The sequence below is a fragment of the Equus asinus genome, chromosome 7, assembly GCF_041296235.1.
Source record: "Equus asinus isolate D_3611 breed Donkey chromosome 7, EquAss-T2T_v2, whole genome shotgun sequence".
NCBI lineage: Eukaryota > Metazoa > Chordata > Mammalia > Perissodactyla > Equidae > Equus > Equus asinus.
Genome location: NC_091796.1, coordinates 21,421,334 through 21,446,147, shown reverse-complemented (window position 1 = coordinate 21,446,147; position 24,814 = coordinate 21,421,334). Strand labels below are relative to the sequence as shown.

The 24,814-nt window shown below is 40.2% G+C and overlaps 1 protein-coding gene and 1 long non-coding RNA gene across 9 annotated transcripts in view; one reads left to right on the top strand and one right to left on the bottom strand.

Annotated features, from left to right (window-relative positions):
• Nucleotides 1–24,814, bottom strand: part of CCDC68 (coiled-coil domain containing 68) — a 64,007-nt gene that overhangs the window by 38,073 nt on the left and 1,120 nt on the right. The window contains exon 2 of one of the 7 annotated variants that reach the window (XM_070512988.1): nucleotides 19,034–19,119. In XM_070512988.1, coding sequence (XP_070369089.1) covers nucleotides 19,034–19,037 — 4 coding nt within the window. In that variant the 5' untranslated portion in view covers nucleotides 19,038–19,119. Of the gene's footprint in view, nucleotides 1–9,357; nucleotides 9,495–10,411; nucleotides 11,311–19,033; nucleotides 19,239–24,814 lie in introns of those variants that run through there. The other 6 variants (XM_070512991.1, XM_070512992.1, XM_014846899.3 and 3 more) reach the window with 6 other exon arrangements.
• LOC139045642 (uncharacterized) overlaps nucleotides 9,871–24,814 on the top strand; it is a 35,759-nt gene continuing 20,815 nt past the window's right edge. For both annotated transcript variants that reach the window (XR_011504394.1, XR_011504393.1), the window contains exon 1: nucleotides 9,871–10,009. This is a non-coding gene — a long non-coding RNA (uncharacterized lncRNA). The remainder of the gene's footprint in view (nucleotides 10,010–24,814) is intronic.

Genomic DNA, 24,814 nt, shown 5'->3' with positions numbered 1-24,814 from the left:
TAGCATTTTATTTCTGCCAGAAGTAGATTAGGCAGATAAATTTTTCAAAATAAAACACAATCAGTTAATTAAAGTGAGAAGGCAATTTTATTTGTTTTATGCTAGAGTGGATTGAAGACAGCTTACAAGTGGCATCACACCAAGAGGTGTTATTTCCTAGATGGGGGCTTTTCAAACAGGGCTCCCAAGGGGAGGGGAGGTGCTGAGCAGAAAGGGCTTTGCCAGCTTGACTTGAACCAAAGCACCTCTGCTTTGTTCTGTTGCACAGTGAATTTCTCCATGAGACCTTCTGTGAAGAAAGAGCATTCTACATCTAAAAGTTTTGGAGACAGACTGCCAAGTTTCATGACCTGACTCTGCCACCCAGTAGCTGTGTAACCTTGGTCAAGTTCCTTACCCTCTCTGTGCCTCAGTTTCCTTATCAGTAAAATTCACATAATATCAATGTTAATTGCTACTAACAATATAAATAATAAACAACATGGGGTTGTTCGTGAGTTAACATTTATCAAGAACTTATAACAGTTATATTATAGGCATAATAAATGATTTGTACATGTTTGTCAAATGAGCAAATAAAACAGGAAAGCATTATCCCCAATTACTACTGACAAGCAGTCTCAGTGGTAGAGAAAAACCAGGTAATAATTTAAACAGTCTGTAGACTGAGTTGGGCTATCAAGGAAACTCTGCTTTGAGGGATTTTTAAGACTAGCAAATCCATAGTATTGGTTCTTTCTTGATAAAGCATCAATAATTCAACATGTCCAACCAATGATGCTAATATCTAATGAACAGTTTACAATTTACAAAGCAATTCACACACTACTATGAGTTGTAATCCATGTGGTAAACCAATACATCACTGGGAACCCGGGATAATGTAACTAAACCTACTACTCTGTTTAACGACATAAGGATGGCTTATTCATTATACAGTCAACACATATAAGGTACTGTTATGGGCTGAATTCTGCCCCCAGCCCGCCATTCCTAAGTTGAAGTCCTAACCCCTAATACCCCAGAATGTGACTTTATTTGGAAAGAGGGTTTCTGCAGACGTAATTAGCTAAGATGAGGTCATACCGCAGTAGGACAGACCCCTAATCCAATATGACAGATGTCTTTATAAAAAGAGGAAATTTAGGGGCTGGCCCCGTGGCCGAGTGGTTAAGTTCGCGCGCTCCGCTGCAGGCGGCCCAGTGTTTCGTTAGTTCGAATCCTGGGCGCGGACATGGCACTGCTCATCAGACCACGCTGAGGCAGCGTCCCACATGCCACAACTAGAAGAACCCACAACGAAGAATATACAACTATGTACCGGGGGGCTTTGGGGAGAAAAAGGAAAAAATAAAATCTTTAAAAAAAAAAAAAAGAGGAAATTTAAATGGACACAGATGCATACAGGAAAAACGCATGTAAAGTTGAAGGCAGAGACTAGGATGATGCTTCTACAAGCCAAGGAACGCCAAAGATGGCCAACAAACCACCAGAAGTTGGAGAAAAAGCATAGAACAGATTCTCCCTAACAGTCCTCAGGAGGAACCAACCCTGCCGACACCTTGATCTTGGACTTTCAGCCTCTGGAACTGGAGGACAAGAAATTTCTAAGTTTAAGTCACTCAGTTTGTGGTACTTTGGTATAGCAGCCTAGGAAACTCATACAGGCACTGTTTATATTCTAGAGATCATAACAAAGGTGTTTCTTTTCTTTACTGAAACCTCTACTCATTCATTATATAGCAAGTATTTACTGGATATAGCTGCAGTAGGAGCTGTGGCCACAGAGGTGGGCCAGAGACCCTGCTTTCAGAGACTTTCAGTACAGAGGGAAGACAGCTATTAATTAAAACTATACACATATGGGGGAACAGAATGAGAGATAGTGACAAGTGCCATGAAGAAAAGCAGGGGAACAGGATAAAAGGAGGTGCTGTTTTGGATGAATGGGGAGGGAAGGCCAATCTGAGCCATTTGAACAAGAGACTCGAATGAAAGGAGCTGAAGCCGTAGTTATCTGGGAGAAGAGGGTTCCAGGCGAAGGGGAGAGCAAGAGCAGAGGCTGGAGTTGGTGTAAAATAGTGTTCCTATCCAAGAACAACAAGATACACAGTGCAGCCTATCATTGTCTTTTAATGTAGCAGGATGGTTTTTTAGTTTTTTGGGGTGTTTTAGTAGACTGAAACTTGTTGAGACTTCCAACTTACCTAAGTTGTCTCCTTAGTCAGAATAAACAGGTCTAGCCCTGGCTGGTATGACTCCCTCAGGGTTGGAGGAAAGGTAGAGTATAGCAAAGTCTGCGAAGCTGCCAGCTGCCATGAGGCCCACGCAACTGACGCCCCCGAGAAGGGGCTCTAAAGTTCGGTTGATTGCACGGCAGTATTCTCAACTTCCTTCTGTGGGCGCCGATTGAAAAGCATGGTGGACATGTGGTATGTTTTGGCTGCCCAGCACTTGAATCTCCTTCCCAGAGAGGTGGAATCACCATCAGTCTGAGTCTTGGCAGGAAAAATGCCTTACTTGTTTTTCCTCACTCCTTGGGCCGGAGCACAGGTACGGTACCCAAATACTGGCAAGTGAGCGTTCCCACCTGGAAAAGCCAGTAAGGGATTGGTCCTTGGGCTTGTTGAAGCTAGACGCAGTGAAAATCCCATTATTCTGGGAAGGGATGGAGTCTGGCATAGACGACGCTTTGTGTCCAGTGGCAGGAAGGCCAGTGGTGGTATCCAGTGACCTGGCAACGCCAGTACTCTATCTTGCCGTAGCCTGATCTTTGCTGAGGCACCAGCACATTGATTCTCCCATTTCCAAACCTAGTTTTCCTATCAATTCTGGAAGCTGCTTCATATCCTTCCACTATATTCCTTTTCTACTTAAGTTAGCCAGAATCAATTATTCTGGTTTGTAACCACAAGCCTCTGTATGGTTTTAACACAGTTTCTGAGTTCTCAGTTTCTCAGTTCTGAGCTACCAATATTGAATATTGTTTCATCATTCTTGGTCACTATTATATAGAGCTTAGATATTGGAAACTGAAAAAGTAAGTTACGACAAAGGTGCTGCAAGGATAGTTAGGTTGTATGAGGGAAAAAAATTAACACATCTCCAAACCCTTGAAGACGCCGACAGTGTCCTGGATATTAAATAGCACACCTGTTCTGCAGCTGCATTACACAGCACAATGGTGACATCCAGTGTCAGCCAGCCAAATCTCAGGTGACTGTGCAGTTCACCTGAAAGTGATGCACAGTATATCAAAAAATATGCATGCTAACCCAGAACCCGAGTAATAATAACACTGTTTTCAAGTAATAATCTAAGATTTCTTAAGTAGAATTAATTTTATTCATGTGTAAATACTACTCATGTGTATACGCACATATATTCATATCATAGGCAGTGCTACAGAAAGCTCTTAGATATGAAATAACAGCTATTTGCTTTTGGAAAAAATGGATTGAAATATTGGTACAAATACAAGATACAAATATATACTATCGACAAAGAACTGTGCCATTTCCCAAAAATCATTTTCTCTATATATAACACACTGTTATAGTTATTATCTATATATCTATTTCTATTTATCTATGTATAATGCAGCCAAGTCACAGAAGAGTGATATAAGTTTTTCAAGGTGATAAATTGACTTCATCATCTGAACCCAGATAGATTGACCTCAAATCCAGGTAAAAAAATAATCGATCTTCATAATTTACTGGTATGATCTGAAACTCTGAAAAACAGCTGCTGGTTTCACCCAGTGCCGGGTATAGCAACCAAATTGCAAAGAGGTGCAAATTACATGAATCCCTTCCCACGTGGGGAAGAGCGTGCCCACCACAGGCCAGTAGGGTATGCTGCCTTTACTAATTCTCATACACACCCTGAGAGGTCAGTGCCATTATTCCCATTTCACAGATGAGGAAATGAGGCTCAACAAAACTAAGCAAAGACAGATAGTTAATGACGGTCATGGATCTCAACCCATGAGTCGCTGGTTCTTTCCAACTTGCCACTTTGCCTCCTGCTGCATTCTGAAGGGATTTCTAAGCCTAGTTTGTTGGGCCCAAGCTAGTTTAGTAATCAGGGTTTTCCAAAGGAAGTAACATTCAAGTCACTCCTGCTGTGAGCTCCCACATTGTTCTTCAGGAGCCTGAGCAGATATTGTTGTCCTTCTGGTTTCATGGCTCAAAAATGGAGGCTTCGGACTCGGTTAGTGTTGCCCAAAAGACTCTGTTCTACTTCCCCACTACCCTGGGTGGCCTGGGGAAAGTTTTTAAGCTCCCTAGGCTTTGACTTCCTCAACTGAAAAATTCAGATGGAAATGTTAACCCCTTCATAGACCTATATGAGGATTAAATGTGATAACGCATAAAAAGTGCTTAATGGAGTATCTGACCCATAACACACATTCAAAAAATATTAAATAATTTACTTTTATATTCACAACTTATTGTGCCCACAATAAGTTTGCCTACAGGACATCATTTGAAAGTGTCAGTGACTCAGTCACTATTCCTATACCCTCCACCCCGTCAGTCAATTATTCCTCCTGCCTTGATCCTCTCAGTTAATATTCAACTCGAAAGCCACTTATGACTTGTCAGTTGACGAAAATACGAAAAGAAGCAGATGTCAATGACATACATCTTAGTCATCTGTAACATTTATAGGGAAGGTGCCCCTTTGGAAAATTTCTTTTGTGGCTTTATAAAATATTTTAAGAGTAAAAGGCTCAGGAATTTACAAAATATCTATAGCTTCCTAAACCCATCCTGGAATATTTTAGTTTCAACATAATTCACTTTGTTTCAAAAATTATCCAGCAGGGGGTGGCGGGAAACAGACAACACCAAGTGTAGATGAGGACTTGGAGCAGCTGGAACTCCTGTCTGTTGCTGGTGGGAATGCGAAATGTGCAGCCATGTTGGACAATACTTGGGAAGTTTCCTATAAAGTTAAGGACACACTGTACAACCCAGCAATCCCATCCTTATGCATTTACCCAAGTGAAACGAAAGTTTATGTTCCATAAAACACAAATGTTTACTACTGCCAGACACTGGAAAAAAATCAAATATTCATCAACAAGCGAATCCTACTCATGAACACAAAAGAATGAACTACTGACACACACGGGTGAATCTCAAATGCATTACGCTTACTGAAAACAGCCAAATCCAAAAGGCTATATACTCTACAGTTCCATTTATATGACATTGCAGAACATTTGAAACTATGGGGACAGAAAACAGGTTAGTGGTTACCTGGGGACTGGGAGTGGGGTGGGGGTTGACTACCAACAGGACAAGGGAATTTTTTGGGGGGTGGGGAGGGGTGATGTAACTGTTCTATATCTTGATGGTGAGGATGGCTCCAAGACTGTAACTATTTGTCAAAACCTAGAGAATTTCTATACCAAAAAAGGTGACTGTATATACTTCTATTTTAAAAATAATAATCCAATAGCATCCTAGAAAAAGCAAAGTACCATTGAGATTTCAAAACCAAGGACCTTCACTGATTTTATTAGAACAAACAGGAAGCCATAATTAGCTGGATTTGTTCTCTTTCATTCCAATTATTGACCCCCAAAAAGTTTAAATGGCAAAAAACAGCAATAGAATCAGGATTGTTACAAAGCAGGTAACTGTGCTCCTGACAGGTAGATAAGCAGGTAGAACTGTTACTGATACAAGAATAGTCAATGAAGCCTGACATTCAATATGGCAACAGAAACGAGGGAAATCTTAGACATCTTAAGAAAGTTAATTATTATTTACTAAGATGGAAAAGCAGGAGGAAATATATAAGAATAAATAAGTATATAATAATATTTGCAATAAGATTTAAATCTAATTCATAAACCTAGAACTCCTTATCTCTTCTTTCCATCCCCTTCTGAATCATTTTCTAGATGCACAACATGTTTCCATTCTTCACAGCTGCCCATTTGCATGTAAATTATTGATCAGGGACTGCAAAGTCTATTCAGGGCTGCATGCCCCGACACGGCCTGGACCCTGTACTTCTCCCACCACCTCTGCCCACTTTCCCGCACCAGGAAGATGTCAGACTGATACAAGCACAGTATCCTACCAAAACCCAGGCGACAAGAGAAAGATACAAGGGTGAGAAGCAGCTTCTAGTTCTGGATCAAATCCAGCTCCTCATATTAGATTATGTCAATATGGGTGATGAGTGAGTGAGCTCTTCAGAATCATTCGAAGAGGCGCTCAGCTCAATGCTGATCAAGCCTTCCTCCTGCCGGTGAGTGGACACAGCGTGGGGAGTGTGTCTGTGCCCATTTCGAAGGGGATAAAAGTGAGAAGGATGAAGATGGATTTCTGTAATTGGGAATACACTCTTGGGAGGCATTTGGAATGAAATTTTCAGTGTAACACTAGAAAGAGGCATCTGTCCTAGAAATTTTTAAACCCTTATCAAGTTAAAAAAAGAGATGTTACCAACGGAGACTGATCGGTTCATCTAATCACAGATCATCAAAACAGCAGTGTTCCCACCCAGGAGTTTTAGCAAGTTGTTTTGATGTTTCAAGCAGAAAACCTAAGCTCCAAATGAGCACATTCAGTTTTGGAAAACTATGTTATTTAACCTAGACTATTTTGTTTTCAAATTTTCAAAGTTTAAAAATAAAATCCTTTGCATTCTAAGCTGTCAGTAAAGTAGACCTCCAAGTTATTTTAATGCTCTTTTTTCCCCCCATAGGAACTTGCAATTTCAGCAGTAACTTTCAGGCATCCAGAGACATAGTGTCTTCTCTTTAGTTTCACAGAATCTGCCAACTTTGTACAGAAGGGTTTCTACTCAACTGGAGAAACCTCCCCAAGAAGATCTTTAAGTAGACATTGTCAAGCGTAACCTCTTAAAAATGCATTTGCCAGAGTAGTGGCACAAAGCAGGGTGAATGGGGGTGTATAAGAAGACAGCTCTGACTGAACTGCTTTTCAAGGTCCGTGATTCCTAGAAGAGGGATCCTAAAAGTCAATGCTTTTACAGTGATAGAAAGTTTTTATTTGGTTTGTTCTCTAGAAAACACAGAAAAACACCACCACTTAATGGGAACCTGGAATAACCTATAATTTTGCTCTAGCTCCTAAAAAGGCCCCAGAGGAAAAAGGAATGGCATTTCTTCTGTTTTGGATTTTCTCTGATCTAAGAGCTCAAACTAGTGTCTGATTTGGTAAATAAACAGAGCTGTATCGGTTTCATTCTTCAGCACAGTCATAGAAACTACAGAATAATACAACCAAAAGCATGTAAATCCAGATGCACTCCCTTCTAGTTTTTGGCTTACTGATATAGATGATTCATGCTTTATGATAAGTGCCCCACTAAAATATGTTATTATTAAGAAGTGCTCCTATTATTAAGAGTACTTCAGCTATCACTGTCAGGTCTAACAATCTTCAAAATTCCCCCCTCTAACTGCATGCCATTTGTGAAGAAAATGTAGCAAAGGATACGGATGCTCTTCACAAATGTTAATGTCAAGAGTTAAACATCTTCCAAGTCCAACCTAGAATATAAACGACTGTGCTTCTTGCTATTTGCATGGGGTTTACTACTGACTATTTTCATGCGAATATCACAGAAAGATCACAGTTATGTCTCATTCAGAAAACATCAGTAATCCATATGAGGAATATATTTTTCATAAATATAAATAGGAGGTTGGCTCATATCAGTTATTTTTAAATTATGCTACCATGGAAGCTGGACCAAAGTACCTGTCTTACCACTTAAATGTAATTGCAGAAATGCCCATCAACTGGTGAACAAAACATGGTATAGTCATACAATGGAATGAATATTAGTTAACAATAAAAAGGTGCAACTACTGATACATGCTACCTGAATAAACTTCAAAAACATTCTAGGTGAAAGAAGCCAGATACTAAAAACGTATATTCTATGACGGTATTTGTATGAAATGTCTGGAAAAGTCAAATCTAAAGATACATGAAGTAGATTAGCGGTTGCCCGGCGCTGGGTGTGAAATGGTGAATGACTGCTAACAGGCATGTGGAGTCTTTTGTGGATGACGAAAATCTTCTAAAACTGGATTGTAATGATGGTTACACAATTCTGTAAATTTACCAAAAATCACAGAATTGTATACTGGAATGAATTTTATGGTATGTAAATTATACCTCCAATAAAGTTGTATTTTAAAAACAAAGGGGAAAAAAAGCAAGAATGCCTTGAATAAAGTCCCTCTTTTCCTCTGGGGTAAAATATAACTGTAGTCATATTTTTCTAATTTAGAGGAAAAAATAATTTGATGGATAGAATCTTCTCAATTTGAAGTTTTTCATTCATTGATTTTTTCCCCCTAAATTACTGCCATCCACTGCTAGTTTTTATTTAATTTGAGTGAAAGTGATATTTAGCTATTTCAGGTTTAATATCTCAACATTTCATAATATTAAACCAAGAACACATGATTCCTAAATTCTCCCCCAACCTAAGCAAAAGAGAAAAACACTGACCTGAATAACAGAGAACTCCTTTAAAATTTTTAGATTTGACGATTTAAATCAACGTAAGAGAGTTTATGATTTGAAACTAATCTAGTTTCAGTCACTGTCAAAATTGATGGATTGTCATTGACGTGGTTCCTAATCTATGGTTTCAGGGTGTCTGGGAGGATTCCAATGATATACAAATTCCATAAGTTCAGGAATGTGTCTTATTTACACAAGACTGCCTCCCCCTGTGTCTCCAACACAGAACACAGTGCTCTGAACAACAGGCGCTCAACAAATATTGGTTCAATGAATGCCTGAATAGGCCAAAAATCCACAGATGCACCAAATAGCTTCTAAAACTGAATGCAAACACATACAGGCTTTCGTTTTCCAACCCCACATAGATTTCATGCTTATTCAAATGTAAATTCACTTAAACATGTTATTAAACTGATAGTGACATTCTGCCTCTACAAAATCTTTTCAATCAATAAATGGCCACATAATTTGATGTAAATATCTCAGTTCAAGAGATTTGAAACAACTACTTTAAAAAAATATTTTAAATTCCCTTCAAAACCTTCAATTCTTTCCTTTTTCAGTCCTTATCCCAAACAAACAAATATAAACCTCATTTTTCAGCTTCAGCCGGAACATGGATTACAACTTCAGCCCACTGTGGAGCACAGCAGCAATCAATTAAGCTAACAAATAAGAAGCTTATGATTAATTCACAAAAACATAAAAGTAATATAACTGAAATAGTGTCTGAATTTCAAAAGTCTCTTTTTAGTTAGCGCAGGTTTACTAACTAAATTTATTTAGTAAACAACAGGGGTAGGATCCTTTTTATGAAGCTCACCTGGTCGTAGGAAGTGCAAGCTGTCTGCATTCCTTCTCTAAACTCCTATGTGTCAGGAACCTTCTCTCTCAGTGTGAGAGGAAAGGGAGGGGGACAGCCCAGCCACCAAACAACAGAAGCCATTGTGTCTGCAGAGTACCTGAGACTCCAGCTCAGATCATATTTCTGAACAGACTTCTCTAGAACTGAATATTTAATAGCATTAGGTAAAATCCAGAAGACATTATCTTTTCCCTACTGCAAATGCAGAATAACTCCCTTTTGGACACTTCATCTGGTCTATATATACCAAGAAAGTAAAGGCGGTCTTGGTTCCTAAGATAAAACAACTATAGTTTAACGGTAAACAGACACAGCTCCAACCATGTTCTGGGCTAATTGTTTCTTCTGATCCTTATATTCCATACACACACACACACACACACACACACACATCTCCTTTCGAAGAAGGCTGAAAATTCATAGCCATTTCATCATCCAACCCGAACACTTCCTCTACACCGCCCAGTACTACTCTTTCAGTAAGATAATAACGCTAGGGCTCGCTAATTTACAGCTCTCAAATCCCATGGCAGTAGAAAACTGTAAACCAATGCGCTGTTCTCCTTTTGCCACACCTGCAACGACAGATGCCAGCACGGAAGGACGAAGGGTAAGACAACCACCTGCATTCATTCATTCGTTTGTGTTCTTAAAAACTGGGGCGCAGTGACCTGTCAAAGCCTCCACAAGGGGGTTCACAGGTGACAGTAAGTTTTCCGAAGGGCTTTATTCACAACCTCTGAATCCCGGGGACCCCTGGTAAAAAGGGATTGCATGACAGCAACCTAAATAAATAATCAGGTGTGCATCGGACTAAGGAGGGGTTATTCTATCACCGGGGAAGGCAACTCTTTCTCTTCCCGGAGGCGCAGAAACTTCTTGCCCAAGGAATCTGAGCCCAGAACAGAGGGAGGAATAGCCTCCTCACCAAGGACCTGTTTACAGGGAAATGCCCCGGTGCGCCGAGCTGCGCTGGGGGAACAGCTCCGGGGGCACCTGGACACCCACTCACCTGGGGCTGGGGGCGCCCAAGCGCGCCGCAGGAGTCAGGGCGCGATCGCCAGGGCTCCCTACCTTGGAGGGCACTCGGCGAGCGCAGGGTCCCGGCCCTGCTCCTCCCCTTGACTGGCGGGCCTGGGGCCAGCGTCTGCTCAGCCGGGCGATGGTGGCTCGGCCTCCGGCCGATTGGGCTCCGCTCCGCAGGTCGCGCCCCGGGCAGAGTCCGGCGCCCGGGTGGCTCCGGGGAGGAGCTCCCGCCCCGCCCGGACGCGCACACCCTGCCCCACGCCTGCCGGGGGCGCGCCCTGCACCCCCAAGTCCCGACCACCGCGCTCCCCTCAGGAGAGTTACATCAAGTGGGCTAGTTGTTGCTGCTTTCAAAGAAGGTTCTGTTTGCGCTCCAAGTTCATAAACTTTTGTTTTGTTCTTGTTGTTTATAATAAAACTTTCTTTTGGAGGAATTTTAGATTTACGAAAAAGTTGCAGAGATAGTACAGAGTTCCGTAAACCCCTAATATTCACATCTTACATTTCCGTGGTACATTTGTCTACGAAGAAATTACATTGGTCTGTTACTGTTAACTAAACTTGACTCAATACAGATTTCACTAGTTTCCGTTAATAACTTTCTATTTCAGGATTCCACACTGCATTTAGTGTCTTGTCTCCTTAATCTCTTCTGGTCTGTGACAGTTTCTTAGTATTCTCTTGTTTTTCGCCACATGGACAGTTCGTAAGAATTCTTTCTGCTAAGCTCTTGATATCTCTCATTTGGTTTTGTCTGATGTTTTTCTCATGCTTAGGCTGTTGGTATGGTTTTGAGAGAGAAAACCACAGGGGTAAAATGCGCTTCTCATCATCGCATCCTGTCAAGGGGTACCTGATAGCAACATGACACTGCTAGTGATGTTAATCCCTTGGTTAAAGCAGTATCTGCCAGCATTCTCCACCGCAGAGGCACTATTTTTCTCTTTCTATACTCACTAAGTTCAGCCCACTCTCAAGAGAGGAGGGTGGGGGATCGAAACTCTACTTCCTGGCGGGGGGTGGGTGGGGGGGTGGGGGGGTGGGGGGGGGTGGGGGGGTGGATCTACATATGTTATTTGGAATTATTCTGTAAGGAAGGTTTGTTCCTTCTCTCCCATTTACTTATCCATTCAATCATTTATCTCGGTATGGACTCATGTATATTTATTTTATACTTTGAGCCATAATTCAATACGACCTTATTTATTTTGTTGTTCAGATTGTTTCAGCTTTGACCATTGGGAACTCTTTCAGATTGCCTGCTGTGTCCCTTTGAAAGTTCATAAACTTTTAGGATTGGGGGAAAAAGAAAACCTAACTAGTTATTTGCTCCACCCATCTCACATTTAACAGATTTGGAAAACTGCAGCCCAATCCCCCAATACCCAAGGGCTTTTCAGAATCTTCCTGGGACCTGGGACACCTGCAGTTACTGACTTCTACCCCAGTGAGAGGAAGGGAAAAGAAATGTTTGTTTGTTTGTTTTTGCTGAGGAAGATTCGCCCTGAGCTAACATCTGTGCCAACCTTCCTCTATTTTTTAGTATGTGGACCACCAGCACAGCATGGCTGCTAACAGAGCAGTGTAGGACCGTGCCCAGGAACCAAATCCTGCCACCGAAGCAGAGCACACTGAACTTAACCACTAGGCCACTGAGGCTGGCCCAAGAAATGTTTTTTTGTTTGTTTGTTTTTCCCAACAGATGAACTTGTGGATTGGGACCCAACTGGAGAAGTGAAAGTTGATGGTTCTTAGGTAAATTTTAGTTAACAACTAATCTTTGTTCTATTAAATAGAGACATTTATATATATTTACAGACAAATCATGTTCCAGAGATAGTCATGGATGTTTATTATACTGTAAACATCGAAGAAATCCAGCTGTTGAGGATTCTTTGTTGTATTGCTTTGGTTTGCACAAGTTGGTCCCATAAACACCACATTTCCTCCTTCTGGGCTTGGATCTGGCCCAGTGCTTGATGCTGCCCTGCTTTTGGAGACTCTCTCAGCTCCCTTCCCGGCCTTCACCCTCTTTGAACAGGGAAATCGGCTCCACTAGTCCAGGTTTTGCTGGGTAAACACAGTATAGATGGCCCAGTCAGTGATCCAGCACCACAGGGCTAAGTGATTTGCTGTCTTTCAAGTGTGTGTGACAAAGTTACTAAAAATAATAATAAAGATGTTTTCCCATTTTGTTTCCAAAATGCTTCCTATTTTGTATTTAATTCCTACCATATCCCCCAAAAAACTAACAAGATCAGAGGTGAAGGCAAGATTTCTCTGCACTTTTCCAGAGGGAGAAGGGAGGCCTTAACTGAAAGCAACAATTCTCACCAGTGTGAAGGACTGACTATTCCACAGTTCTGCAAATGTACTATTACCTAAGTAATTCTAATAAATCTTATGTGGAGGAGAGTGGGGAACCACTCAGGATTAACGAGAATGTAGAACTATAAAATATCAGCAACCTACATAGGCTGTTCAGGAGAATCCGTAAGCCATCCTTAAATTGAAAACTCCAGGGGCATGGCTTAGAGCTTGGAAATTGGGGAGGGAGGATGGATGTTTATGGATTTCTCTTATAGCTATAGCATTTGGTTGCTATTTGTGTGACAGAATATGTACAAATCATCTCAAATAACCAAATTTTCAAAAGCTGCTTTTCTTCACATTTTACATAACATTATCCATATTAAAAAAAAAAAAGTATTAGTATTATGCAGTTTTTGGAATGGCTCGGGTTGGTCTGATGGAGACTGTGCAGGGACAAAAGCATCCCCAACCCATCCTCAGCATCCTCACTGACATCCTACTATGACCTTGGTGGGGGGAGGGGTGAGCACTAAAGAGGAGGGACTTTAGGGGGGCAGAAGAAAGCCCCAGATGCTGCTCCCCTCTTGGAGCAGTCTACACATTGTTGCCCAGGTTGTAAGAGGATCCAACTATAAATCAAGGGCCCCCATTCAGAGCTTCTGCCTGTGACATTCAGACAGGGGCTCATATTGAAATCATTCTTGTTTATTTCTGTTTGGGGGTTATTTGCTAAAGGGAATTATATATATAATATAATATTATATATTATATTATAATATAAGGTGGGATGGCTTTGGTGTTCCAAACACGCTCTCCTTTCTCCTTTTACTTGTTTTTTTGCTTGTTTCCCCCACACACACCTGCTTCTCCCACAGATTAAAATGCCCTTTCCCCTCCTCTTTTGTCCTGGAAACTCCTTCTCACTTCATTTGCTACGTATTGGGAAACCTTCCTTGATCTCCCCAGCTTACATTGGTCCCACTTAGGTCTTTCCATAAAATGCTGGGTATATTGCATTTGGTACTGTATTAGTTTCCTGTGGCTGCTATAACAAATGAGCACAAACTTTGTTGCTTAAAAAAAATACGCATTTCTTATCTTACAGTTCTGGAGGTCAGAGGCCTGACGTGGTACTCACTGGGCTAAAGTCAAGACGTCAACAGGGCTGTGCTCCTTTCTGGAGGCTCACAGGGAGAATCTGTTCTCTTGTCTTTTGCATCATTTCCTAGAGGCTACCTGCCTCTCTGGGCTCATGGCCCCCTTCTTCATTTTCAAAACCAACAGCTTATCTCTCTCTGACTTTGACTCTCCCTCTTTCACTTACAAAGACCTTTGTGCTTACATTGAGCTCCACTGGATAATTCAGGATAATCACCCATTTTAAGATCCTTAACTTACTCAGATCTGCCAAGTCCATTGTGCATGTAAGATCACATATTCACAGGTCCCAGAGGTTAGGACATCTTTGAGGGGCCATTATTCTGCCTACCACAGCTGTCCTCCTAAATCACTTTACAATTCAAACGTTAGGTTTTGTTATTAAATATTTTATTTTTTAAGGCACAAGATCAAGAGGGCTTGGTAAAATTATAAAGGAGGCATGTTCCCATCTCCTTTTTGGTGATATCTCTGGCTGCCTTTCTCGTCTTTCCTCTCAGCTTCCCAGGGCACCTCCACAACGCCATCCTAAGGAGTGTCTGATGTTGGCAAATTTTCCAAGTGCTTCCTCCTCGCCTGCACCTATAGCTTTCCTGGGCTTTCTGGGACTTGTTGGATGGAAAGGAGAATGCAAGTGTGAAAGTCAAGGCACTTGATCTTGACAGAATTGAACTCTACAGGCCCCCTGAGTCTTGTAGACTGAACTCTTGAGCTAGAGAAAATGCAGTCTATCTAAATGTCTCTTGCCAGCTTGGCACAGCAATTTATCTACTCCATGCAAGCTGCTCTACTGAGTCTTGGGGTCAATTTTTATAATTTGAAATTTCAATGAGTTTGCACTTTAAATGGGTAAGTCACATATGCACGTGGAAAATAACTATAAATACAATTACATAATAAATTAAAATATTCCCCAAAACAAATCATCCCTGAGTAGTAGGAGGCTTAATAAGTGCTTGAAGACTAAGAGAGAGAGTATTGACTTTCGATGTGTCCTAGGGAAAACCTTAAGAGGAGGTGGGATTGGAGCTGGGTTTTGAGTATCAGTGCCATGTATGCTGGGAGAGCGTGGGAGTCTTCTAAGACCAGACGTAGACAAAGACACAAAGCAAGTCAATGTTCAGACAGGTTAAGGAGCTACCAAGTAGATGAGCCAGCTGGACTTCAGGAGACTAATGGGAGATAAAGCAGTAGAGGTGAGAGTAAATCATGTGAAGCACAAAAGGTTCAGTAATGTATTTTTCTTGTCCATCTCTGCTAAAAAGGAATGAAAAATCATTGCAGGAAATGAAGCTCTCGCTGTTGTTATGAATTCCTTAGTAGAACATTCGGCAAATATTTATGAACAATATATGAATGTCTACTTGTATATACAAGCCTGTCTGAACAGGTGAATCTTTTTCTAAGACTCCTTTCACATAATGGATAGAGAAACCATGACACAACCAAGGATGATATTCAAAATATGTGCCTACTGGTTGAGCAGTGGCACCAACCAATCAGCAGAGCTGCCAGCCATAATAAACTGGTATAGACGAACCAACGCAAACCAGCTGAAGGTCAGCCTGGACATCATTATTTCCTTTTTTTTTTTAATTGAGGTAACATTGGTTTATAACATTATATATATTTCAGGTGTACATCATTATATTTCGATTTTAGTGTAGATTACATCATGTTCACCACCCAAAGCTTAATTACCATCCATCACCATACACATGTGCCCAGTCACCCGTTTCACCCTCCTCCCTCCCCCCTTGCCCTCTGGTAACCACCAATCTAATATCTGTATCTATGTGTTTGTTTCTTGTTGTTGTTGTTGTTGTTGTTGTTTTTATCTTCTATTTATTAGTGAGATCACACAGTATTTGACTTTCTTCCTCTGACATTTCACTTAGCATAAAACCCTCAAGGTCCATCCATGTCACAAATGGCTGGATTTCATCCTTTTTATGGCTCAGTAGTATTCCATTGTGTATATATACCACATCTTCTTTATCCATTTGTCCCTAATGGGCACCTAGGTTGCTTCCAAGTCTTGGCTATTGTGAATAATGCTGCAATGAACATAGGGGTGCATATATCTTTACACATTCATGTTTTCATGTTCTTTAGATGGTGTTGGAGAGGATGTGGAGAAAAGAGAACCCTCATACACTGCTGGTGGGAATGCATACTGGTGCAGCCACTATGGAAAACAGTATGGCGATTCCTCAAAAAATTAAGAATAGAACTACATATGATCCAGCTAATCCATTGCTGGGTATTTATCAAAAGATCATGGGCATCATTATTTTAAACTATTGCTGCTCTCTGAGAAAAACTAGATGTTCTTTCAAAAATACCCTTTCAAAGTGCAGAATTGGGTATATTCTTTTGGACTTAATATGTTCTGATTTTTATAACCTTTCTTTCTGAGATGAGCTTGGTCTGCTCTGCTTAGCAATAGCTGGAGTAATGAATGTCACTTCCTTCTGCATTGTGAGTCCCTCCCCCAAATGAAGGAAGATGGAGAAAGGTGGAGAGGCACGAGATTGAGATGTCCATTTTAAGTGCTTTATCCAGGTATTTCTAAGTTTGGAGGAGGGGTGTGCAGCCCAGAGTACAGCTGTGGGAATGTTGTTTTAGACAAAGAATTTTAGTTAGAGATAGAGCCTAACTTTCAAGATAACTTATCTTTGCTACCTTTTGGTCTACACTCTTTCCCTCCCCCCGGCCCTACCTTCAGTTGGTAAGCACGACTTTAATATTACTTCAGCCGTCATGCTCTATTTTTTGTTTTTTGTTTTGTTTTTCCTCTGCTGGAATAGGAGAAAACCTAATATATTCTCAAGCCAAACAAGCTGCACTTTCCTTAATTATCTGCTTTTCTAACCTGTCCATACCATTGTGGCTTCGACCCTAACTTTATGAATTCTTTGTGTGTGTTTTTTAAGGTATTTTCTAATGGGCTATGGGAATTTGACTTTTTATCCTTTTTGCAACAGCAGAGTTTCGTGGTTTGATACCTAGATCCCTGTTTCTAAGTTTTGGTTGGTTTTTTGAAAAGTTGTCTTTTTTATGATTTGGCAGCAAAATAGACATTTTTTGTTAAAGAAAAATGTGTCCTTGGGTTAGCTCAAGAAAGGCAGGGGTAGTGTGAAGCTCCACATGGCCATAAGGGAGGTGGAGAGCTCACTGGAGGAACCCTGCCACGCCTGAAATTCCTGGAGACCTGACCTGGAGGGAGGAACGCTAGGATTTCCCCCCGAGAGTCTGGCAGTCCTCAGTCTAGAACTCTACGAAGCGTTAATATGACCCAGCTGTTTCCTCCGTCTCCCATCTCTTCCCACAATCAAGTGGCTTCCTCACCCCTTGCTCTGTAAATCTTCACTGGCCATGAGGTGGAGTGTAAAGCAGCGGTCAGTTTAGTTAGTTGCCCTTGGGTAAGTTATATGACCTCTCTGGACCTCAGTTTCTGTAAAATGGGCCCTAACTTTTATAAATTCTTTTAGCTTCAGCTTTGGCTACTTGCTGCCAGATTCTTTTTGTTCTTCCCAGTTCTGATTCCTGAAGAGTGAGGCTCTGATGGAACCTCTTTGTTCCTCCTTAGGATGAACTGTTTATCCCAGGTCACCTCAAAAGTCACTGTCCATCCTATGGATTGGCTGCCATTGGGATGGGTGCCCATCACCCTCTCTCTCTGTCTTCTAGTACTTAGTAACTACCCAGTGGTCACCATGATGAGAACATGGCTGCCTCAGGTTCCTCTTCAACAGGCGCTACAGGTGTGACAGGCCCTTAGAATGGACACTAGAGCTTGTGGACAGTATGACTGACCCTTCAAGTAGAAAGTCAATACCCACAGAGTGAGGCCAAAGAATTCACCTTGGGGCCCAGTAGGGGTAGGTGGCACCTGTGGGAAGAATTGGACAGAGCCTTTAAGAAAAATCACGGAGGTGGGGAAGGGGGAGAAAAAAAAGAAAAGTATAAAGATAAAAAATGTATAATCATCTGCTAGTTCTTAGGAGCTACATTTCTATTTCTTAGCTATAGTTAAAAGCTTTAGGGGCCCGCCCTGTGGCTGAGTGGTTAAGTTCAGGCACTCTGCTTGGGCGGCCCAGGGTTTGGCTAGTTCAGATCCTGGGCGCGGACATGGCACCGCTCATCAGGCCATGCTGAGGCAGCATCCCACATGCCACAACTAGAAGGACCCACAACTAAAAATATACAACTATGTACCGGGGGCTTGGGGAGAAAAAGGAAAAATAAAATTAAAAAAAAAAAGCTTTAAACTCATTACTTAATTACTTATTTGTATATTTATATATCTGTGTATGTCAAAATTCACACACATATGTAAACACATATTAATAAGTTATTACATTAATAACACACAGAAACAGTTCAATTAGCATTTGGGTATTTTTTTCTATAAAATGACTAAGTTATTTTATTCCCAGATTAGTAGAGATTTCGCTTCGTCACCAAGTCTGTTAATTTATGGGGCTTTTTGACATAGACTTAAGTCATTTTTAAAAAGATTCCTTACCTTTAAAAACAAGGTTGAGTTTCTTATAATCATTATTGTTTATTGTTGTATATGTTTACAACATTGCCTGTAAATATTACTTTTCTTTAGGTACTTATGACTTACATCTTGTCTTCTTTAGTAACTATTCCTGATTTTTGCCTGCCCCAAATACAGAATAATAAGGCTATTAAGATGACTTTTATGCCTAATCTGTTTTTGGGTCTCCTAAAATGGCCATTAGGGAACACAAAGATTTGTTTCTTCATCTTAGAAAAGAAACGACAGTAAGAATAATTACGTTTGAATAAAATTCTCCAAATTTTAACTGAATCAAAACTGTCATTGCAGCCTCTTTTCTTGACCAAACTCATGGCAATTAGAAATAACTGACAAATCAAAATAAGAATTTATCTTCCTAGATTAATTATGTATAACATACATATGTTAATATAGATATATTTCTATGATTATATACTTTTCAAGTTAAAAAAAGCAAACACATTTAAGCACAAAGACTCTTACGATAACTGTCTACTAAAAGATTTGTACTAAAGGATTCTGGATTCATAAATCATCTCCTCTTTTGGTTCATGAAAAGTCAGAATAAGCGCTAGAGGTACTCACTCATTGACAAGGGGATCACCAGAGGCCTTTCTTTTCCAGTTTTTCATTAGCTCCAGCAACCAAGGCATCTCCTTCGCATCTAAAAACTATAGCAGCAATCACAAAACAAGTGAAAGCTTCAGTTGATTGATTCCTAGGATCTCCACTAAACGTGATACTTCCCTGTGCTATACAGACTCCTCCACTGACTAAAACCACTTAGCCAATTATAGCCACTTGCTTGACCTCCTATGAAATATTGTTCCTTTCTCTTCACACATCACTATCCATTACTGTAACACACACCCAGCCCCACCCCTACCCTCCCCCACAGAGAAGCCCATGATTGCTGACCTCTGGGAACTAGCCATATCCTGCACAGGAAGACTTCTTCGAACAAGACTGGTTAAATTTTGTTTGATGATGGCTCAGCCTTAAAAAGGAAAGGAACAATTGCCAAGTAGGCAGTGCCATCACAGATGTGAGTTTACCCTTAACATCTTAGCTTCTCCAAGAAATTAACTTAGTTCAAACAGCTCAGTTAATTGCTCTTTCCCAGACCTGCCAACTGACAAAAGATAAAAGAGCAAGTATTTATACTAATGGTAGGTATGACTTGAGGTTAGTCGGTGACTTTGAAATGGTTTTGAAACAAAGGGATTTCCTGGGGTTTTCCTTGCCACAATGGTCAGTTTGTTTTCTTTAGAGACATTCCAACTTCTTTACAGGACCTGTATAATTCTACATAAGGAGTTTACCCACCTTAAGGAACCAATGTCTTATTCCTGTTGTTCCTATTAGAATCTGGGTCCCCCTGTCCCTACTTCTTAAGAAAGCATGCTTCTGCTCTGGAAGTCCAACAAACCAGTTTAAATTTAAATTCATAATCTAAGGGGGAGTTTATGCTTTAGCAAACACTCTTGTTGTGCCTAAACAAATTCCAGAGGTCAAGTAGAACAGGACTAGCCTAAAAGAGAAAATCACTCAGGTCTCTAGGAAGGACCAGCCGAACTTTGGGATATGTTTTCACAACCTGAAATGATAATCTAGGCCCCTTCTTCAGAATCTAATACAAGAACAGATGGCCAATTTGTTTCTGGTAATCACCTGGGTTGCAGTTGGCTGGTGTATCTTTTACAGAGTCACCAATGCTACTGCACACCATTATGACATCAGAGGTTTGAATAACTCATCCTGAAACGAAAAGACCGGGAAACGCTAACCCTCCCCCAACTACAGGCAACATACTGTGGACAACTTCCTGATCAGCATAATCATGGCAGTGGTGCAGAACTGCATATCCTAGGTTAATGCCCTGTGGTCTTAGATTGTTTACCCTTGGCCAAAAGAGAAATCAGCCCTGTCTGCCAAGAGATAGCATGGTACTATCAGCTAGCCTTGGTATAGCTAGCAGATGCCCTGGTACTCACAGTTAGGCCATGGACAATGTAACAAGACCACTACAAGAAAGGAAAATGACAAGCCAATGCCTCTCATGATCATATATGTAAAGCTCTCAAATACTATCAAATTGAATTTCAGCAAGGTGTAAATAGTATAGTATATTCCAACCAAGTTGGGCTTATTCCAGAGTTGCAAGATTGGTTTAACTATTAAAAATCAATCAAGATAATTCTTCACATTAAGAAACTAAAGAAGAAAAATATCTGATACTTTAAAAAATGGAGAAAAAGGATTTGTTAAAATTCAACACCTGCTCATGATTTAAAAACAAAACTCTTAGAAAGAGTTTTGAAAACTCTAAGAAGGAAATCTCCTTAATTCAATTAAAGAATATCCACAAAACTTTATAGGAAAACCATACTTAATGGTGAAAAATTGAAAGCAGCTGATCTGAGATCAGAAATGAGGCAAGGATGCTCCCATCACAGTTTTTGTGCAGTATTATATTGGAGATAATATGCAGTGAAATAAAGCAAGAAAAGGAAATAAAATATATAAAAATTGAAAAGGAAAAATTATGTCCTTATTTATAGATAATGTGATTGTATATGTGGAATGTTCACAAGAATCTACAGATAAATTATTACAATTAAGAAGTGAATTTATCCATGTTGCTAGATACATGGTCAATATACAAAAAGTTGATCAATTCTATTTCTATGTAAATCAACAAACATTAGAAAACGATGATTTTTAGAAAGATACTATTTACAATAGCACCAATTAGCATAAAATACTGGGAATAAATCAAACAAAAGAAATGCAAGACTGCTATTCAGAAAACTACAAAACAGATTGAGCACAAGTGAAGAAGGCTTGTAGAAAATGGAGAGTTATAATATGTTCATGGGTTGGAAGCCTAAATTGTAAAATGGAAGATGTACTACAAAAATGTTAGTTGTCTTATATTGATCTCTCCAGATTTAATGAAATCATAATCAAAATTATATTTTTAAAATTTAATTCGACAAGTTATTTATAAAATTTATATGGAAATGTAAAAGTCCAAATATAGTCAAGAGATACTTAAACAAAAATGAAGTAAGTTGAAGGACTTACATAATCAGATATCAAGACTTAGCAAAAAGCTATAGTAATTAGCTTTGTAAGTGGCCCACAGAGAGACAATAACACAAACTGAATAGAATAGAAAGTCCAGAGACACAGCTCATATATCCAGTCACGTAATCTATGAAATGAAAACACTGGAAAAGACGTTCTTTTCAATAACAATGCCAAGAATAAAGCTTGTAGTTTCCCTCACACCATATACATAAAGTTAAATCCAGGTGGATTATAGACCTAAACGTAAAAGACAAAGTAATAAAACTTCTAGAAGTTAACATAGGAGAAAATCTTTATAATTTTGGCATAGGCAAACTTTCTTAAACAGTATACCAAATCACATGCCATAAAGGATAAGATTAATAAATGTCACTACATTAAAACTAATACATTCTTTTCATCAAATTACATCATTAAGAGAGTGAAAAGCAAATCAAAAACTAGTATAATATACAGTGAAATACTGTACAGAAAGAAGAATAAATGAGTTCCTGCTGCACACAACAGCACGGATAAATCTCACAAACATAATTTAGAGAAAGAAGCCAATCACTAAAGTGTACACACGAATTGATTCCATTCATATAAAGTTCAAAAACTGGAAAGACAAATTTATGGAATCAGAAGTCAATACAGTGGTTACCTTTGGGTGCAGAAGGGCATCCTCTGGGGTGCTGGCATTATTCTGTTTTCTGACATGGATAGTAGTCACCTTGTGAAAACACTTCACAGTGTGTTTTGTTGTTGTTTTTTATTTTTTCTCTTTTTTTGATGAGGAAGATTAGCCCTGGGATAACATCTGTAGACAAGCTTCCTCTTTTAGCTTGAGGAAGAGTGACCCTGAGCTAATATCTGTGGCTATCCTCTTCTGTTTTGTATGTGGGACACCACCACAGCATGGCTTGATGAGTGGTGTGTAGGTCCACACCCAGGATCCAAACCCACAAACCTGGGCTGCTCAAGTGGAGCACATGAACTTACCCACTACACCACCAGGCCAGCCCCCACTTCACAATGTTTTCAATTCTCACTTAGAATTATTGCATATTCTGTATGAATGTTACACTTCAATTAAAATTTTTAATAAAAGCAGAAAAACCTTCTCTTGATCCCACTTCCTCTGCCAGTTGTATCTCCTTTCCTTTGTACCAACATATAGCAAACTCTTAAAAAGAGTTACTATCTCCAGTTTCTCTTGTCTTACTCTCTCTTAATCCCAAAAGCTGAACTCCCTCACCAATTTCAAGTCTTTGCTCAAATGCCACTCCCTCGGTAGCATCTCCCTGGCCACCTTATTTAATGATGCAGGCCTCTTTCCACTGCACCTCGACCTAATTTTCTTTTTTCTTTTAACAAAGCACTCACTACCCTCTCACACACTAGGTAACTTATTTAGATGTTGTATTTGCTGCTTCTTTTCTGCCTCCTCCCTCTTTCGTTCACTGAGGAATCTTAAGCTGTATCTGACAGAGAAGATACACTCAGTAATATCTGTTGAGTAAACTGATTTTTGAGATTGGACTAATAAAAGAAAAAGCAAGTTTTAGAGGAAAATTGAGTGTTTCGTTTTCAAGCTTTTATAACTACAATGCTTATTAGATATCCAATGGAGAGATTTAACAATTAGGTAATTGAATGTGTAAGTCTGGAGCTCAAAACTGGATATAAATATACATATGAATTATGAAAGGCAAGGAAAAATATAGAACCGGGTGAAGCAGTCGAGGGAATGAGTACAGAGGAGAGATATTGAAATGACAGAAACAGGAGGAGGATGTAGCAAAGACTGAGAAAAAAATAGCCAATGAATTGAGAGAAAAACTATGAAAATAGAAGGATTCGAGCAGAAGTCCAATTAACCAATTAATTAATATTACTAGTATGTAACCATTTAAAGCTTATAGATGTCTGTTATAATGATGAACAGTGAAATAATAATTTATTAAAAATCAAAAAGGAAGATATTGAGGGCAGTTCAGACAGGTAAAATCTGGAAAGAAATCTAATTTCTATCCTGTTCCTGAAAACAGATAGTGACCAAAGGTCACAGCTTATCCTGACTAGCAAATAAATGTCCCCCCTTGTGTGGATGTGATTTGTTTGTCTGGCATCGAGTGGTCACAGATGTCTGGGGAGTGGCATTTCAGCCGGCCGGGCTTCAGTAACAGAAGTGGGTGTCAGGGCCTCAGGTGTCCATAGGTTACCCTGACATTCTCCCTCCCTGCCTCACCTGCTCCTTGCATTCCACATCGCTGATTCCCCCTGGGCTTCCGGCTCACGGACACCCCTACACTGTGTCCTAAGGAGACACTGCTGTCCTCTCTGTGACCTTAATGAGACTCTAAAGGTGTGATATTTACTTAAAAACTTAGCTTAACCAAATAACTACTAAATTACTTTGGAGAGAATTGTTCTGCAAGCTATAAAGTAAACTACAGTTCTCACAGATGTAAAGTTCCAAGGTCATGGGTGTGGCAGGACGCTCAGTCCTGGAACCTGTTTGCTAATCATTGCTTCCCACGGTCCTCTCTGGCCCTTTCAGAGGGGAGTCATTTCCTTTCTGCTTTCCGCTCTCTGCCCTTCTAGGGCCCCTCAGGCTTTGCTCTAGCTGTGGCTGCCCCAGAAGGAAAAAGAAGATATCCCCAAGTCCTTCCTGGGCTTCTGGTCTTGTACTAAGTTCTTGCGGCCGTCTCCAGGAATGTCCTTTTCTCATGAAGCCCACCTCCCACCTTGTCCATCTCTCTCTGGGTCTCAGTGCTACAGAGCTGGTCTACACTGCATTCACAGCTGTTTTCCTCATTTGTTCTGAGTTCAGACTCCACATGGTCCACGTGACCGCCATGTGGCTCAGTCTTCATCTTGAGCTTCTTGGCAGGCATCATCTCTCTTTCCCAGCCAGCGGGAGAATCCCAGCCCTTCCAGTTTCCAACCTCTGAACTCTCTTCGGACCCTCCCAGTAAATTACTTTTCCAGCTGAAGAAAATCTCCCATTCTTGGTTTATTTGCAGAATAGAGATTACTGTTAAGTCGTATGCCAAGGGAATGAACTCTTTTCTGTAGCGTCCCTAAGACTCACTCCAATATTTAAAGACATGATGTTCCAGGCTTTTTCATGGCAAAATGATTTAAATGTGTATTGAGCATAGCATTGAGATAATTCCCACCGCAAGCAGGGGTGGGGGTAAATATTTTCCCACAGTTTCTATATACATCTTTGTCTTTAACAGTGTAATTTAACATCCTAATCAATACAATGATATAAATACGCTTTTG